Source organism: Alligator mississippiensis, chromosome 6, assembly GCF_030867095.1.
Source record: "Alligator mississippiensis isolate rAllMis1 chromosome 6, rAllMis1, whole genome shotgun sequence".
NCBI classification, from domain to species: Eukaryota; Metazoa; Chordata; order Crocodylia; family Alligatoridae; genus Alligator; species Alligator mississippiensis.
Window position 1 is genome coordinate 85,238,601 of NC_081829.1, and position 19,694 is coordinate 85,258,294.

The following is a 19,694-nucleotide window of genomic DNA, read 5'->3' on the forward strand; positions in this document are numbered from 1 at the left end:
CTGGAATTTTATAATAAATGGGGTAGCTGTAGGGCCTTATGAAAGGGGCTAAAAATAACCCTGATCTACTGTTCTATCATTCCCCATTGATTCTGAAAAGATTCCTTTCTGAAACGCACACAAAACGTTTTAAAAGAGTGGAAAGATGCAAGATTTGCATTAAGAGAAGGAGGGCACATTTAAAAAATAATAAAATAAATGAATGTGGTTGGTTTTAGATATAAGCTTTTGTATACTAGTTTTTTATGAAACTTGCCTAACCATAAGCGTGTCCATGTCAAGTAAATGTCTAAACACATTATTTAAATAGAATCTGTATGATAGAAAACAAGAATAAAAGAATGGTAATTCAAATAAAATCCATCGGGGGGTTAAGGCCACTTCCTGGTATGTTAGCTTAGTGATTTATAGGAAAAAAAAGGATTGTTGGCTAAAAAAGAAATAATACACAATGAATAAATGGTAAAAATTAGTTTACAAATGGTAAATGGCTTCTTGTTACTGTGTAGCATCTGTGCACTCACACTGTATATGTATGCATTCATACATGCAATATAATCTTGATAGTGAGCATTAATTGGTCACCTTTTTCCTTTTGCAAACAAATCTATCCTTCATAGTTTGAATTCAGTGCAAAAAGATCTAATGACACCTTGTTCTTATGATTCATCACAGGAAATAATACCAAGACAACAGAGGCTGATGCTGACAAGGGTGATATGACCTGAAAAACAATGTCTGTATGGAGAAGGCTGGAAAGGAGCTTTAGAAAACAGTGAAATGCAGATACATGCTGTGCATTTTAAACAGAAACACAGAGGTATTTTTCTTTTTGCGGGAAATTGGCATTGAATTTGATTGATTAGGCATCCAGAACGTATAAGGGACAAACATGCTGAACAGCTACTGCCTGATATAAATGACTTGAGATGGTCAGTCAAATCAAGATGCCTACATGCTAGGAAGCATTACAAAATTAACTTGATTGTCTCCGGCTGAATACAATTACTACTGACAAAGGCCCCCTCATATAAAAGTCATCTTCTCTTAACATGCCGGGTAGGTAAAGTGCAGGAAGGTGGCAGGCCTGGCAGTCCAAAAAGAGAAAGGATCAAAGGGATTCTACACTTACATTGCCTCTGAAGGTTCCCGGTTCAGGCTACTTGTCTGTGCCTGCTGCAGAGACTGCGACCCTCCCATCCTCAGGATGCCCTTGAGTTGGAGCTAGCTGCGAGCAGGGCCAGCTTCCTTGTTAGTTCCACCAGCAAGAAGCCCTGAGAGGTCTGACTGTGTAGGGGCTGCAATACTGCAGTGCAGATGGAAACAGCTGCTTGCATCAGTGGCAGCAACAGCAGAGACACTTTAGCAGCAGCTTCTCTTCTCTGAACTGTTGCCAGCTTTTTCCTTTCCCTGGTCAGATGAATACGGTTTAAAAAAAGAATAAAATAAAATCCCAGCCACTGTGGCAGGCACCGATGTGTTACCGACCGCTGATCATCAATGGCTCAATCAGCTACAGTACAAGCACCAATACAAACAGGACTAGTGGCTATTGAAACTGGCTTAAAAAAAATGAAGACCCTCCCTTCGAAGCACATATTGTCAGCTACTGTGGTTCCCTAAGGACCTAGAGGCAGGACCATTATGTTGTGTTGACTCAGCTGATTTAAAATGCAAATTCACTTGTGTGCTAGATCTCGCGTGTACATTTCCCTTTAATAGTAAGCAGGTTGCATATTTCAGAATGATTCAAGCAGAGAGGATTCGTATGGATGATTTGGGGGGGGTTATTCCAACAAAAGGAACTCATCCCTCTTGCACAAATGGAATCTTCCATCAGGGAAGTATGGGGAAATGTCATGAGCAGCCAAGGTAAACAAGGCAATGTGTGCGCTTTGGGGAGCAGTTTGATCCAAAGAGATGGCCACGATTAACCGTTTTGCTTCTTGCGGTGGGGGAAGGCTGTCTGGGGGCTGCATCCCTCTGCCAAATGATAAGCTGGAGAAACTTTGGCAATGGTGCTGCTCAGAGGAATTATGCTATGCAATTCATAAAAAGGCTCTGAACTGAGAGGGCTTTAAAGAGCGATTCAAAAATCAACGGAGACGTTTACCCTTTTGTTACAGCAAAGGGTCCAGGGATACCGTGGGAAAATTTCAGCACACAAGCTGGGAGGACTGGGTGCCTCCACATGACCATGTTTGGCAAACGAATGGATGCTTCATAAACAAATTACATTTCACATATCTCCAGCAGCAAAGTGTCCCTGGCAGTGCCATAGGACCATCTATGTTCAGAACAGGACTGCTAAGTCCAGGTCACAAATGCCTTGAAACTACAGACTAACTGCAGATCAAGGGGGGGCACGGATCGGGAGGGGAGAAAAATCAAAAGATCAGGCACACATAATAGACACATTAAATCATCCCAACTTAAAAGTAGTTACCACTGTATTTCTTTTACATTTCAATAAAAACCTATGCACACAAGACTTAACTTGTGGATAATTTCCATATGTTTCTTAAAAAAGCAGAGACTCCTTTAGAGCCTGTCAAGCCTACAAAAATAACCGACCGTTAAATGTGGCTTAGTTCTGTGCTAAAGGATAAAAGCATGCTGTACACCACTTCAGAAACTGGGGTTAAAACAGACCAACAAGGCTTTAGTTGCTACAACTTTAAGAATAATTAACCGCAACACTTAGCATTTGTGTGGAGTTACTCATCTTCAAACCACTTTCTAAAGTTTAACTAATTCATCTTCATAATGCTGCAAGTGAAACTTGTGTGGCTAATTTTATTTTAGATAAAGGAAAAGGAAATGAGACACAGAAGGTTAACCCCAAATGTTCAAAATGGTATCTAAGTTGATATCCTTTAATTGTGAGGTGGAAGTTAAATATCAGAAATTAGGAGACAACTTTTCAAAATTTGGTCCTGCTTGTTTTCCCCGCAAAAGAAAGAGCGTATCAATATCAAACACGGTACTAACATTTAAGAATCTGACTTCCGGCCTAGTTTCCAGACCAGTGGACCATTTGGGACACAATAAGTAGTTACAAGTTTTGGAGAATATATGCTGTGGATGAGAAACTATTTATATTGCTTAATATTCCTTTATATTTTTACATGCTTGATACTCTAGAGACATACTGCTGCAAACTACATGCATCTCTTACATAACTGTGCTAGTTTGGGGTACACTAGGATAAATGTAGCCTCTTGTATTTATATAATCTGAAAGTTTGTATGTAAAAGCCTCCAAAGGATTAGCATCACCTAATAAAAACATAGTGTAGTTGTGCTAATATTTAACAGTAATATCAAATGTGCAGCTATCAAATCAGGAGTGTTCCCAATGATGTGCAGCATGGAATTTCAAGATGGCAGGGAAAAGGATTTACTGCAGCATTAAATGTGAAATTAAGTTAATGACTCTGGCATGTCAGTCTAACACAGGAAGTAATAGAAAGCCAGCAGGCTAAAACCGTGTTGCTGTTTTTGGAATACTCTGTTATGTCGAGGCTGTCACTCAGTGTCAATTCTGCATGCTATTTTTATACCCAAGTTACTGGTTAGCACTCATTTGGATGCCATAAGACCTTCCCACTGTTTCTTTTCCTTTCTTCTTTCTATAACGGGTGATAGGAAGCCAGTAGATGAGCTTATCTAAACAAAAACCGAGGGGGAGGGAGGGGACAGCGGGGTTATCAGCTCACCAGTTATGCTTCAGCAGTTCTTTGCAAAGCAAAAGGCACAATGGGAAGTATGTCTTCTGCTAACGGTGGAGAAGTGGATGATTCCATGCCTTGGTAAACAGAAAATTAGTAAAACACACCTTGAAAATGTGTTTCCTAGCTACATCAAGTTTCAAGTGTATTGCCACGTAAATGTATTAGAGGTAGTTAGCTGTGGGAGTCTGAAATTTGGCAAACGGCAGGGCAGTGTGTCACCTTATAGCATAGGGGTAGGTAAAATATGGCCCACCGATTGATTCTATCCAGCCTGCCAGCTGCTGCTGGGTGCCTGAGGAGCAAGGGCTATGTCCTACACTTGCCCACGCCCCCCATTCAGCTTTCTGTTGGTGCCCAATGCAGCGTGCCAAGTAGCCGTCCCACCCACCCACATGCTGCAATGAACTACTGCCACCGCGGCACCACTAGGAGGTGGGTCTACGCTGGCTGCGGGAGAGGGGCTCAGCCTGGGCAGCTGCCCCTGACTTTTCTGGTGTAATATGGTGGCAGCAGCTCATCACAGTGGGAAGATGGGCAGGATGGCTACTCAGCACGCTGCATCACACCCCGCCCTGTACGATGCCTGGATGCTGGCAGCCATAGTGCCGGTTGCGTGCAGAGCCAACAGAAAGCCGTATGTGGGGGATGGATGCAGGGGGTAGAGGCGTTTGCATGCCACACAATCCAGCCTGGTCCCAGCTGCGGCAGAGCAGAGTGGTGTGCAGCACAGCCCTCCCTCCTTAGGCTTTTAGTGGTGGCCAACATGCCAGACAGGGTGAATTGCCCTCTTCTCCCCTCCCCCCACTCTCAACAGCTCACCAAAGCTGGTAAGTGGTCCTCCAGCCCAAATAATTGCCCACCCCTGTTATAGCCTAACCTGTTCAGAGAGGCATGAGCTTTCAAGGGCTACAGCCTACTACATCAGATTCATAGCAACTGATGAAGTAGGCCGTAGCCTATGAAAGCTCATGCCTCTCTGAACAAGTTAGATTATAAGTGCCACACTGCCTTGCCTTCTATATAAATGTATCGTCATGCTTAATTTGGACTGATCATGGCAAAAGCATGACATAAACATTAACTTATGCTACAGATTTAAATCACATACTGAGTGATGGTGTGGATGAGAGAGAACAGAATATTTTTCCCACCCCCAGCATACCAGTACGTCAGGACTTTTTTACCAGCACTCACGAGTCTGGCCAACACATTTGCTGAAATTCAGCAAGTTCAGGGGCTGCAGGCTTTGGGGTGTGGTCATGCTTCTGGCCTACCTGTACATCTAGGGGTTGCACCCTGCTCCATCTGAAGCAGCAATAAGGTGCATTATGGAACATACCCCTCAAATCGGTCTGCCTCTGTACCAACAGCATGACTCAGACACCAACTGTGAGGACAGCTCCCCGTCATCCACCCTTCTACTTCCAGAAAATACAGGATTTTGCCCTGAACTCTGAGAAAGAACTTTCTAAGCAATTTAGGTGCACCTTAAAAACAGAGGAAAAAACCTGTAATGGTCATGCAATCACTGAGTGACAACAGCTGGAAACCTGGGGTCCAATCTGCGGCTCTGCTTTTCAAAGCATGATGAAAAACTAGAAAAGGGCTCAAAAGAGAACTGTTTTGAAGCCTGGAAAGCAAGCTTATAATCAAAGATAATGAGCACAATCTATTTTGCTTATCAAAGAGATGTTTAAAAATGGATCTGATCATGATCTTTAGGTAACTGTGTAAGAAACAGTTATTTGACCAGCAATGCAGGGGACTTTAATCAAGCCCATGAAATCAAAACATCATCTATCTATGGAAATTTAAATTAGGAAAAATAAATTGGCAAGTTATTTGCAAACTTATAACAGTAATTAACCACCAGAACTGTTTACCAAGGGAAATATTAAATCATTTGAAGTCTTTAGACTGAGACTGGATCTCTTTTGAAACAATACAGCGCATCTCAGCCACAAATTACTGGGCTTGAAAGGGACTGGTTATGTAGTAGGACAGCACATTTCTCTTCCGTGCAAGAAACACTAGATTAAATTCTTTGGCCTGTATAGCACAGGAAATCAGACTATATAGTCCCTGTGAAACTGTTAGTCATCCAACACTGGGAGGAAGTTTGGGGAGATAATCTCATTTCATTGCTGCTGCACTCAACTAAAATGTGGAGTCCTGAATCTATTCCAGAAGTGTTCAACTCCCAGCCCATGGGCCAAATCCAGCACAATGAATTTTCCACAGGTCAGGAAATCTGGCAGTGTGGGAGTGGTGGCAATTAATACTGCTCCCCCTCCCCCCTCTGCTAGCCCTGCGTGGCTAAATCTGGGCCAGACCTTTGCCAAGCAGCTGGATCAGGCCCCGACCACACCAGCCCCATTTGCCAGATCACAGCATAAGGGACTGGCCCATGGATGGACCTGGCACAGGCCATCTGACCTGCAAGGGAAGAAGGCTGAGCACCACTGATCTGTTCTAATCACTCTAAGCATCCTGCCTCTCCTATTCTCTTTCAGTTCTCCGCCACTTAGCATAGCCCTATCAGAAGCTAAAAGAGCAATGCAGGCCTTACTTATCTTCTATTTTTCTGTGGGAGGTGAACATCATGGTCATAAAAGACTGATAGCCTTGGAAACCAAAGTCCAGTGTACAAGCAGCAATGCAAGACTTTTTTACATCCTCCCCATGGATGTGCAAGGAGCAGCTCCTCTGTGACAGGGAAGCTTAGTCTCCCTCTCTGGCCTAAAGCCATCCAAAGGGACTGTCAACAGAAATATCAATTGATACTAAATATAGTGTTAGCTTTTGTCTGGATGGAGACTATGTGCACATGCTGCAAGGACTTAGCTGTAACCCATGTTATATAGTAGGGGTGTGCGAAGTGAGCCCTATTCGATTTGGATTCAGCCTGAATAAGAGACAGTGATTTAATTAGTTGATTTGGATCACTGTCCCCGATTCAATTCGGCCAAATCTGAATCTGAAAATTCGATGCTGATTCGGAGAATCAGCAATTCGGACATAGACACAGCTTTAAATGTTTTTTCAACATACCTCAAAGTACCAGCACGGCTTGTGAACACTGCAATGCTGGGACGGGTGGAGCATCCCACAGGAGCACGGGGGACCCTCCATGTGCTCAGTGGCAAACCCGGAAGTGGGCTGGAAGTACTTCTGGTCCACTTCTGGGTCCACAGTGGAGTGCACCGGGGGGACCCCCTGCATCCTCCCTAGATCAGCAATTGGCCGCAGGGGGCCCCCAAGTACCCCCCTGGACCCAGGAAGCACCAGTCATTGAGCTGGGGGGCATGGGGGGGAGGAGGGGGCCCCAGCACACTCCCTGGCAGACCCAGGAGTGGACCTGAAGTGCTTCTGGTCCACTTCTGGGTCTGCTGCTGAGCGCGCTGGGAAGCCTCCCGCACTTCTGTGGGACACTCGATGCGCCTCAGCATCGCAGCATTCATAAGTCCCTGCTACCTAGAGGTATGTAGAAAAAACATTTAAAGCTGTGTCTATGTCCGAATCTCTGAATCTTTCCAAATTGATTTGGAGGGTTCTGATTCTATTCATAGAAGATTCTGATTCTATTCATAGAGAGATTAAAGGGTCCTCTGATTCGATTCGGGTTTGGAGATTCGGCCGCCGAATCGAATCAGGAATCAAAGCTTTATACAGCCCTAGTATACAGGTACACTTCAAAATCATCCTCACTGGGGTTTTAGGTGACATGACTGGTATCCCATACTGGACCCATCCCCTTCAGCCTAGAAGTCATTCAGACCAACATACTGTGATTCCAACTTTAGAAAGCCTTTTTTTAAATCAGAGCCTTTACTTTTCCCCACCCATTAAAAGGGCACTTTTTGATCTCAAGCCAATATACTTCTGTAATGTAACTCTTCGCAATAGAGAGGCAAAGTGCATGACAGCTTTCTTGGAGGCTGGTTTCAGTCTGTGAGTCTTAATGCCCCAGGAACTAAGGACTGTCTCAAACTTCAGCACTTTCTACTTGCAAGTGCAAGATGCACTTCTTTGACCAGGCCCTACTTACCATAAATGAAAAACATCATTACAAACAAACCAACGAAACAATCTACAGCCCAAAACCATGCACATAATTCTCCCTCTGGATAAGGAGTGAGAGAATGTATGTGGCAAATGTTCACTCGACTGGTCAGTGTGCTCCTGGAACGTGCTCCAATACGACTACAATGGTGAGCATGGTACAAAAACCAGAAGAGAAGAGATTAAAACAGAACATCCAAATGACAAAAAACATATAGTTCTTCTAGGAGACCTTCGTGTCTAGTGCTGAGGTTTTTAGGGATGCTGTGACTTACCTTAGAAAAATGTGCCAAGGAAGTCAATAAATAGAAGTCAGACCCTGAGAGTGAATTCAAGGGGGTATGTGCATGGCATTGGCTCAGACTCCTAAGAGGTAGAGTGCATCGTAGGAAGGAAATTGGGTGTCATGGGGACTGCCTTCCTAGTCTGTGAATGGGTCCCGGTTCACTTAGCTCCTAGACACTACAGTATAGAGATCATTATGGAGGGTCTACCAGGATCAGAGTGCCTACAATCCAAATCGTGCACTATATGAACTACGTTACAGAGCCCAGAAAAGGCTAACCATGCTTTGGGAAATGGTCAGCACATAGCAATATTTCCAACTTTTAAAACACAGATCCCAGGTAGTGCTTATCTCACTGGATACTCATCAGGCTATTCAGATTGGGTCCAAACACACTCTACCCTACTCCTTTGATTGGAGTAGGCTGCAGATCTTGGTATTTCTTTGGCTTTTCTGGCACACTTGCTTAGCACAGTCTTTTTTCTATCGCTCTTTTGGGGAACCATGACCTTGTATGTTAGCTGCTACAGGCTTCTGTGCTAAGGGCATAGCTATGGGGGCAGGAAGGGCAACTGCCAAGACAGCCATTTGCTTGAGAGACGTTAAGCAGCTCAAGGGTTCAACAGGGCATCTAAACCCTTGACCAGTGCCAATTTCCAAGACTTCCCACTAATTTAGGTACAGTACACCCTTTCCAAGCCTTTGGGTTTACAGTTCAACTTTCTGGGGACCAGGGATAGCTGAAGCAGGCACAAAACCTTTATGATGCAAAAACCAGTCACTATTCATTTTACTTAGTACAAGAAATACACAGCTCTAGACAGAACAATAAAAAATACCCAAGTTTTCTCCCCAGTTTTTGGTGCTCTTTGGATTTCTCCCAGACTTTTCGGATAGCTAGAAGTCCATCTCCCCCAGCTCAGGGCCTGGTTTCTCTCTCTCGAAACCAGTGCTTCTCAGCCTGTGGCCCAGTGGCTGCTGCCCGTGTGACATCCGGTTAAAACATTTTTAAATGGATACACAGGAAGTAAATTGGGTGGGTGCAGCCCACATAACATTGAGAACTGCAAGTGTGGCCCACTATGGCAAACAGGTTGAGAACCGCTGCTCTAAACGGAGCAGCAAGAGACCGTCTTTATATATATATAATCCCCAGGCTTCTTTCTTTTGATCACCCCACATGGTTCTCTGCAGGTGATCCAATTCTCCCACCAGATGATCAGTTGCTTGGTTACCTCCCTCCTGGAGATCAAATGAAACTGGTTAGTTCTAGGCAGTAGCCAAGTCCTTGTCTAAGAGTGCTGCATTTGAATGGCTAATCAGTAAAGATTAACAATCCTCACCGTCAGACCCTTGCCAAATACAAAACTTACTCTTACCGTTGCTATGAGTCTTAACTCAACGTAGAGACAAAAGACGACAGAGCAGGCCAAGACAGCCCACATCCAAAATGGAGTTTGATACAGATGGCATCTTAAATACCAAACAGGAGAGAACATGAAATATTCCTCCAGTTACTACAACAGCATTTTCAGAGCTATGCAAAGAATCAGTGGTAGCCGATGCCCCCAAAATGCAGTCAGTTGCCCTTGGCTCCTTCCCTCCCTGCCCCCTACAGAAACCCCCTCTGCTAGCTGCTTCCCCCTTTCCTTAGTGACTCACCTTGCCAGCTTCTCTCCAATCTCGACAAAGAACCACATCTTAATCTCTTCTTTTCCATGAGCTTTTAGAGCATCTCTCCCCACCCACTCTCTCTCTGTCTCACACACAAACACGTGCCCTGTCTTGTTTCCTCTTGCATTTAGTTCCCATTAACACATGTCTAATGCAGTGCAGACTTTTATTCTGTCCGAAATGTGATTTGACAGCTGCCAACCACACCTAACAGGTACATTATAACTACCTTAACAGTCAATGAAATTACCCTAGATTTACTTTGGCTTTAAAATTACCAGGAACAGAAGCTCTGATGCAGAGACCATCTTTTTGCTGTTTGTACAGTGCCTAGCACAGCAAAGTCCTGGTCCAAAACTGGCATTTCTAGCTGCTCCCACAATACAAATAATAGAAGTATTACACACAGTGATCAGCGAATCTAGGGGATGCTTTGTATTCTGAGCACCTGATAGAGGAACTCTTTTCATATGTGTGTATAGCACCCAGAACAACGGGGCCCTAATTCTGTCTAGGACTTCTATGCACTACCGTCATTCAAATAACAACACCACACACTGATTTAGGGCAGTCCTTAATTCAAGAAATTACTAGTTGACTTAAAGATTGTGGATGCCACGAGCAAACTATTACATTGTAAAGTTACTGCCATATCACTCCTCTAGTTTAATATGTGATAGGCACTGAATACTTTGTAAGCTGATAAAAAATATAGAACATCAGGATTTACCATGTTACCATATTCAATCTATTTTCCCCTATCAATTCAAAGAAAAAAACCTGAATATATGATACATACACTGCAACTCGCAAGCACAGACAGTTTGACTGATTAAAACACATTTCTAAAAATGCACCTATTGATCAATGGTTGGTTGCTAAGGCCCCTGCTGAATCTAAATTGAATGTGAGATCAATAGCATTAAAAGTTATGAAATATCCATAGCACCAGCTTAGCCTTTGAACACTTCTGTGTTTGGACCTTACTGCAAAGCTAACAAAGGTGCATGCAAATAAAGTTCTTTGGGGACTCTGCTGTCAATTAAATGTTGACATCTAAAACGATAGCTGCACATGTTAAAGGGTTTCATGGAAAAGGATATTTTAGGAAGGGAAAAAAATTCATGTACAGGGTGGTTAAACATCTTATCCCCTGCTATACAAAATGCCTCAAAAGCCATAGCTGAACACGGTAACTACAATTCTGTGGCAGGGGAGGGGGGCTGGAGGGGAGATTCGTAGAAAGCAATTTCTCATGTAGCACAAGGGGTACGGCCTTCTAGTCATATGGCTGAGAGGGGAAGCTTAATCTACATCTAACAGGTGTCCTCACAACCCTAAGAAGCTTCCTTCTATATGTTATTCCTGTTTTCAGGTTTCTTTATAAGCATGGACGACGCATGCCCCCTGCGGCTGGGGGGGCACAGCGGTGGCGGAAGCGCAGTGGTGGTAAGCACGGAGATCCTGCAGACACCTCTGGCGCTGTCGGTGCGGGGTGGCGAGTGCCGACCAGGGGTTCAGCAACCGCCCGCAGACGCCACCAGCGGTGTCAGCGGTGGGATGGCGAGTGGCGACTGCCCGTGGCAGTGCACACTTTTTGCAGGGGGTGCACTGCCATGCTCAGGGGGTGCACATGCACTTGTGTGCACCCCTACGTGTCACCCCTGTTTGCAAGTATTTTCTATGGCTTTATGCCTAAGGTCTGTGGACAAGATTGAACTGAGACCACTGTGAAAATAGCACCCAACTCCTGAAGGAAATGAATGCCTTCTGGGGCTTTCAAGAGGATGCCCTTCGGTTGCTGCTCCAAGTAGCAGTTGCGTTCTCCAGAGGGAACCCTCTCCCACCGAGCCGCGTCAGAAGTGAAAACAAGATTTCCGAAGGCCCCTTCCTCTGAGTGCTCTGCATGAAAAATTAGGCAGTGAAGCAGGGTGAGAGGAGCAGATTAAAATAATACTCTCACTGGTGTAGGTCACTGTCACGACTCGGAGAAGGAATAATTATGCAGGCCAGGAACGCTAGCAAGGTTACAACTCAGTCTGGTCAACTTTTGACAGAACATCTAGCTTTTGAAACATTTTTGGTTTACACCTGAAAAAAAAAATTAGTTTCAGCTTTTTCATGAAAAGTCAAGATGTTCTAGTGAAAAGTTTGATGAATATGAGAAAGCTGTTTGTTTTCCCCCTCAACAGAAAATGTTGGCAATTCTGACTCGTTCACTTTTTCCTCTTTCAAAAAATACTGTAAATTCATTCCTTACATTGAAATCCAAAAGAAACATATAAACTCTTGTAAAAGTCTGGAGATTATCTCATATCCAAAGGTGAGCATGTAGAGGAGCTCTGCTGAAATCACCGAGTTCCTTTAGCTGGTGCTAGGAATAAAAGGATGAAACCAGCCTTCTCCGTAAGAGCGAACTGAGAACTTTTTCTGGGTTCACCAACATCATTTGTCTGGGCTAATTGCAGCAACAGAGATTGTTTTAAAATATCTTTAGTCGGTCTGTTCTTGTTGATTTGTTCACGCAGTATTTTAGCTGATGGGTAAATAGCAGGTAGCCACCCTTTCTCTGAATTGTCATAAATGAAATAGTCAAATAAGGACAATGAATCTGTTTTTATCAACCTCTGCAAATTCTAATCCCTTCAGAAGGGCTGAGAGAAATTAGAGAGGATCCAGAGGTGAGCAAAGATGATAAAGGAATTGGATAGTAAGTAGCATGAGGAAAGGCTGAGGAAAGGTTGAGTTTAGAGATAAGGAGATTAAGCAGGGGACATGATAACATTTTTCAAATATTTGAAAAGCTGCTGTACAAAGATAGAAAAACACTGTCCTTCCTAGCAACAAGAGGCGAGTCATATGGCAATGGGTTTAAACTGCAGCAAAGGAGATGTTGATCAAATCTCAGGAAAAAAACCAACTTTAATTGTACAAATAGCAGGACAATGGGAAAATCTGCCTAGGGAAGTCGTGCAATCTCTTTCCCAAGAAGAGGCTGAACAAGCATCTTTCTTGAATAATTTAGGATCAAAGAACCCTGGATCTGTGAAGCAGGTTGAACCAGATTATTCTTTGAATCCTTTCCAGCTCTATAACTCTAAGTTTGCTTCCTGCGTGCACATAAGTGCACTCTGACAAACTGCTTATATCATGCCTCATACACAACTTCAAACTGTAATGGAAATAGCAAATCATTTAGATTTTTTTTTAAATGTATCATTTTTTTGATTAGCTTGATTATTCGCAAGCATAGGATGCTCATACACATAACTAACTACATTAACATTAGCCTGGCTCCATAATGTGAATTGATAACACTGACTCAAGAAGAGTAGAGGTTGGCAACAGCTTGGAGCTTGCAACCTCACACCGCTGATGTGGGCCCAAATCTCCACCCCCTGGCCAGCTCAAGCCACCAGTGCTTACCCTTGCTGTACATACATGGCCTCTCTGCAGCAAGTAAGTTCAGGCACAAGAAAGAAACAAGGAGGGCTGTGGAGGAGGGTACTGCAGGGGGAACAGGCAGTTCTTCACATCTGTGTGTTCCCTGATCCCCTGTGCTAATCCAGGCCAGGCCAGGCCAGACCTTCCCCAGGGCCTCTTTGCAGGATCTGGCCCATAGGGAGGTAGGTGGACAACCTCTGCTCTAGAGTAGCGGTTTTCAAACTGGGGTAACGCACGGGGCACACGATGCTTTGCCAAAGAGTATGTGACTGTCTTAATAAAGGTGGTAGACTGCTGTGCATGGACATCTGTGGCAACCCTTCTCGACTGACGTGTCAGGAGTGTGGGGTATGAGCAGCGATACTTTGCGAGTAAAGGGGTAGACAGCCAGAAAAGTCTGAAAACCACTGCTCTAGAAGAGTAAAATTATGTGCATATGTCAATAATTTGCCTAAAACAAAAACATTGGTAAAAGACAATTAAAATTATTTTCTTTTTAAGCTCACTTACCCATACCAATAGGCTAAAAAAAATAGACAAATGTCATTTTTTAACTTGAATCTCCAACAAAATACGACAAAGTTAAAATGAATAAATAGCTTTAATATGAATGTCAAATGAATAAATAGCTTTATGAACATGTAAAAAAGACCACAAAAAATTAAGCACGTTTAGTACAAGCAGCCATTAAGACTCCCAGACTGAATTTACACAAGCAAAACTGATCCCCATAATTTTCTAGTAATGGAAGCTGAAGTCAGGAAAGGACACCGATATTAGTAACATAATTTCATTTGACCCTGTGAGGAGCAGCACTAAATACTTGAGTTGTGACTTACACTGGGATTCCAGTTTTCCTATGGCTGGCACTAAATTGGTAGTCCACTAAGTATCTGCATTCTCATAGTGCAGATCAGCCCTCATAGTCTACTCCTCTTACTCATAGGGTTATTGACTTTTGTACCAGATCAGAACATGCAGGGATGGCAACAGGCCAGGCTACAATCTATTATACAAATTTAGAAGAAAAATGCTGCCCGAGAGGTTGTGACCCCGTCCAACACTCCTGGTATAGCATAATGAGTTTGTCTCTCTAGTGCTTTTTGAACCAAATCCATACTAAAGCAAATGCCTTCCATTCATCATTAGAATGGTGCTTGCCTGAACACGGAGTAAAACACTGCATAAAACCTGAACAACTATGTGTACATACTTGGGACTATGGCCCCCGTACTCTCACTATGCTCTAGGCATGCTACTTAAATGCTCACAGCCCTAATGGGGCCAGAACTTCCAACCACTTGTCCTAGCAGCAGAAGTCCTTACCAAAGTGCATGAAAGAGAAATATTTATTAGTTGTTAGTTCAGATTGCACCTGGCAGAGAACAGTAGCTCATATGTTGCATTACTGTACAACTGTACTGTACTCTTCTGGATCTGAAACAGTTGGGTGATCCTACCTAGGCCCCATTTCTCTATCTAGACCTTCTTCTGCTTAGCAGAATACTTCCCAATGCACAACTGAAGCCTGTAATACATGCTGTATGTGGTGCATATGAATGTGCTACACCACCTTGAAACAATAGAGTAAACCAAGTGTAGAGAGCCTTCCCAAAACAGTGCTTCTCAGCCAGGGTGGCGTGGCACCCTAGGGTATCTTGCAATCCTTTCAAAAGTGCCACACTATGTTAGCATTGTTAGGTGCATGGGCAACTAGTGCCACCTTAGTCAGGCGGGGCAAGTGCCCCCCCAGCGACCAGTCAGTCACCAGGGGGTCCCCCTGCAGCCAGTCTTGCTGACTGGGGAGAGGAGGGAGGTCTCCTGCGGCCGATCGCACCAGTGCTCCTTCCTGCCCCCACTACCCATCACCTAAGTGGGGAGTGCAGCCTGTCAGGGGGTGAACTGACACTCTGAGGGGGTGCACGTGCACCCCCTATGCACTGCCACTGGTTAGGTCTGCAAACTTGATTCACGTGATTCATGATAAAGGCAGAGATTTTAAATAGGAATCCACAGTGCTGAAAACAGCCTGACCTGTTGTGATCTTTCTGAGTTCCTTGCAACAGAAAAATTGCTCTAACATTTTTCTGTAGCTAGATAACCCTAGTGAAAGCTGAGAACTGGCATTTTCCAAGGGATACCTCGAGTCTATCAAAGAGTTCCTTAAATCTAAAAAGTCTGAGAACCAGTGGCCTAGAGTCTGCATTGCCATCCGTTTGTGGGATTAGGGCAGGTGATTAGTGTCATTTGAATATTCCTTGTGGATGGATTAATTAGTGTAATGACAGATTCATTTTCATGCTGCTGAACTCGTTTTAGAAGCAAAGAAATTACCATATACTGCCTGAGGGGACCTGTAAAATACACAGTAATAACGAGGAAACAGAGGGCTACTGAACACCATTTTGTCCCTTGCAGCATATAGATAAGAGGTTTTACCACTGAGGTCTGATTTACACTCACATGCACAAAAAACTGCTTTTCTCCAACCATTGTGCACAGAATACATCTACAATATACCTGAAGTGGTACACTTTGAGGGGGGGGGGGGGAAAGAAATGAAAAACTGCATTACATTTCAAATAAGAACCATGTCATATTCCAAAATTTTCATGTGAAATACAGCAGCCACAAAAATCCTGCTTGTTGAAACCATTTACCATATTGTTCCAAATGCATACAGTACATCCCTGTACATATTACACGCCTTAATTTTGAAGGGTAGCCTGAAAAAAACAACTTCAATTGATGTAGTAAGTGGCAGCACCTAGGAAATCAAGCGTGCTCTGGAGGCTGCTGCCAGCCCTGCACATTGGTTGGGCCCACGGATTGCCTGGTTGCATTGGATCTAGGGTCAAACACCGAGTCTGACCCTGCACACTGGCTCTGGAACCACTTGCTGGGTCAGACCCAGCAGACCAAGTCCAATACCATGCTGGGTCTTGAGCCACATACCAAGTCCGACTCCATGCATTATTCTCTGGAGCGGTGTGTGCCAAGCCTAGGACCGTGCACAGGCTCTGGAGCCACATGTTAGGACTGACCCTATGCACTGCCTCTGGGGCGGTGTGCCAAGACTGGGTCAGTGTTGAGTCCAGGCCGGACTCAACACATGGCTCCAGAGCCAGCGCACGGTCCCAGGCTCAGTGCACAGCCCCAGAGGTAGCACATGGGGATGGACCCAGCACGTAGCTCTGAGGCTCAACACATTCTCTATTGGGGATCGGTTCTGCAGGTCCATTGCACACCACCACTTATGTGCCTGGTTTCAGTGGCAGTTCCACACCTGCAGAATCTGGCCCCTAACCCTGAGGACCCTGCTAATTCCTAATCCAGAGACAAGACACCATACCGTGTCTATAATGCTTTTGGCTGAAAGCCAGACAGGCCACACACAAAGATTTGTCAGTCTTACCTAAAGAGTTGTATTGAGCAAAACAAGGCACTCTGTTCCCTGGGGATAACTTCTGTGCATGTCTCTCAGTTTTCCTTGGCCCAATGAAAACTTGACCAGACCCAGGAGTAAAAGGTTACTTAAAAAAAAAAAAAAAGCAACTAGAAACTAGAGGCAAACTGCAATTCATTATTATCCACTTCTGTAATCACTGATGAATCATATGGAAAGTCCAAATGATCTCAGCAATGATTTCTACTGCATGGGAAATGGTGGGAAGCCATTGAGGGTCTGGATCACTGTGCCCTCAGGAAAATAGTATTACTTCTCTTACGCAAAACAGCCACCATTTACATGTACTGTACACAATTATGCTGTTGGCATTATAGACATTTGCTTCACTTATGCCCTGAGCAGGCTAGATGCCCATTATTACAGACCAATTCACATAATTCTCCTTTTTAACAAAAAGCCACTTTATAACACAATAAGGCCTTGATGATGCATTTTATTTCCCTTTTGAAATTTCCAACTCATATTTGCTTTGTGCAGTTACAAATTAAACAGAATGAATCATTCCCCTTAAAAAGGGTCAAAACTCACTCCAGAAAAATCAAAATGTGGTTTTCCAACTGCTGTAGGCATTATAATAAAAACCAGGAGGCATGAAAAGCACTGGTTCTTGAATTATTTGTGCTGATTATAAATGATGGCGATGTGATGATGACATGGGGCTGATTTTTTTTAAGATGAGTCATCCTCCAAGATCTGAAGAAAGCAGGAAAAGTTGCTTCTACTATGACAATAAGCAAAAGTGTCATGAAAATCAAAGAAGCAGGCTAAGCCCTGAATGCAATAGCAATGAAACATCTTGAACTCCTAGGAAGCAGTATGGAAACAGAATTTTAAAGCCAAGAAAGAAAAGGAGGAACACATTGTAAAAGTAAAGGTCTTCCAAGTATTTCTTCATTTCACACAGATGGATTAGATACAGTAAACCTTCAAATTCATTCCAAATTCATCTAATAAAAATCCAGCAGGATTAGGTTAACTGGAGTATTTAACTGCTGAGATGCTGATAACAAGCATCAGAGTAAGCAGGATGGGGGACCCTACTCATCAAGCTCAAGATCATTGTGATTCATGAGTCTTAAGGAAGGAAATTGTCATCTGTTTCATTTATCAACTTAATCCTTTGCTCACTGTGGACTCAGATCCAATGCTCACCGAAATCAATGATGCCCTTCCATTGTGTTTATCTGCTTGGGTGTGGCTGCCCACAGAGAAGCAGCAGTGTTCAGCACCTGTGCTCAACAGCAGGCACCTCTCTTGGTAGCTCCTCAGTGCTGATCCTTGCTCCAGTCTGAATCCCTGTTCAGTTCAACCCCTACCTGAACCCCTGCTTCCTGCTGAACCCATCTAGTCCTGACCACGTGACTCATATCTCCAGTTCAGACCCATGGCTTCTGACCTGGATTTAGTTCCTGGATCCTGACCTTGACTCCCAGATATCAAGTCCAAACCATCCACATCATGGTCCTTTATACACAGTCTTTGATGGATATAGGACTGAGTCCATGGTGAGAATGTCTAACTTTTTTCATCAAGTCCCTTCATTGGTCCCTATGGATATATCTACACTGGGTTCTCTGCGTATCCTGAGCAGACATGACCCTACCTACCTGCTTCTGCTTTCACACCCCAAATCCAGAAATGTAACAGTGAAACCTTTACCATTGCTCTGAAGACCTCAGCCTACACAGCCCTTGGAGCAACTGCTGGGGACACTACTGAAACAGTTTAACTAACATATTTCTGAGTTTGGTACAAACTAGTGGGAGTGGGTGTGCAAAGTATGCTCAGTATTATCCCTGCTGGACACACTGGGAGTGTTTACATCTGCAATTAATGCAGACCAGTTTTTTGCTCCCAGGCACATGGTTTGAATGTGAAAATTAGTCTGCTGCACAGTAAAACATCTTGTGCACACGTGCCCACTGAGGACTGGTATCTCTAAGAGTCATTCCAATTAAGACACTAATAGCCAGATAAGTAACACAGGTAGTTTGAGTTGGTTGTATTCTATACAGAAACTTATAGGCCTCAAAATCAGTTTTTTCTCAGTCTAAATGCAATTTATTTTTACTGTGGGAACAACTCTCCCCCTAGTCCTGACTTCACTTAAAGAACAGGATCAGATTATCACTAGGGCAACACTTGGGCTTTCTAGCAAGTAATATATTCAGTTACATGGCTAGGGACAAGTTTAGTTTAAAAGCTCTCCTGTAATGTATCTTTAACTTATCTCCCAGTCTGTTTCGTGCTTTCACATTTGCAGTGTCATCAAAACTCATTAAATGTAATGCATCTGTAATGTAATAGTCAACACCTGCATAATGCCCTGACTGTGTATGACACAAAACATTGTTATCCAAATGAAATGGCTGTTGATTTTTTATTCTTACATGTAACTTTAGGATAATCAGCACAGCCTTTGAACTGATGCTGGAAATAGTGCTTAACTTTATCAATGTGATGGTGCTGTGGGTACTTAACAGGATTAAAGGGAAGCCCATGCCTGTTAGCTTTACTCACAATGAAACAGTGGGAAAGATAGATTCCCCTTGTTCTACTCTAGTAATGTGACAGGGACAGAGGGTAGCTTAAATACTGTGGAAGGCACTCTTAAAGCAAGTTTGAAGCTGCTTGAACTTGAACCACAGACCAAATGGATTCTAATTATCCAGGACCACAGAGTTAGCGAAGGAATGGAAACAAAAGAAATCCAGATTTGCTCCTAGTCTTTTAGGTGCACTGACCAAATCTTTGGCCCATCAGCAGACCTGCCACTGAAGTTATTTAAAATATCTTAGAACTGAAGAACCGTGAATTTGATGGTTTGTTTTCGGCAACGACAAAATATGAAAGTGCTATTGTAGAGGTCATTGTTAATGGTCATACCACCCATAGGAATAATTTGGATCTTGCCATAGTAGCTAGAGAACTTTCAAGATATAACATCTATATTGTTGCCTTAAGCAAGACCCACTGGGCAAATGAAAGCCAGCTGAAAGGAGGAGGAGGTGGCTACACCTTTTTTC

At 43.6% G+C, this 19,694-nt stretch overlaps 1 protein-coding gene across 11 annotated transcripts in view; it reads right to left on the minus strand.

Moving 5' to 3' along the window:
• The window catches only part of TACC2 (transforming acidic coiled-coil containing protein 2), a 234,635-nt gene that overhangs the window by 88,946 nt on the left and 125,995 nt on the right, over window positions 1–19,694 (minus strand). Inside the window, exon 1 of one of the 11 annotated variants that reach the window (XM_019485892.2) lies at window positions 1,133–1,523. The exons of the other annotated variants lie outside the window; for them this stretch is intronic. Within the exon in view, the coding sequence (XP_019341437.1) occupies window positions 1,133–1,200 (68 nt within the window). The 5' untranslated portion in view covers window positions 1,201–1,523. Of the gene's footprint in view, window positions 1–1,132; window positions 1,524–19,694 lie in introns of those variants that run through there. 11 annotated transcript variants of the gene reach the window in all.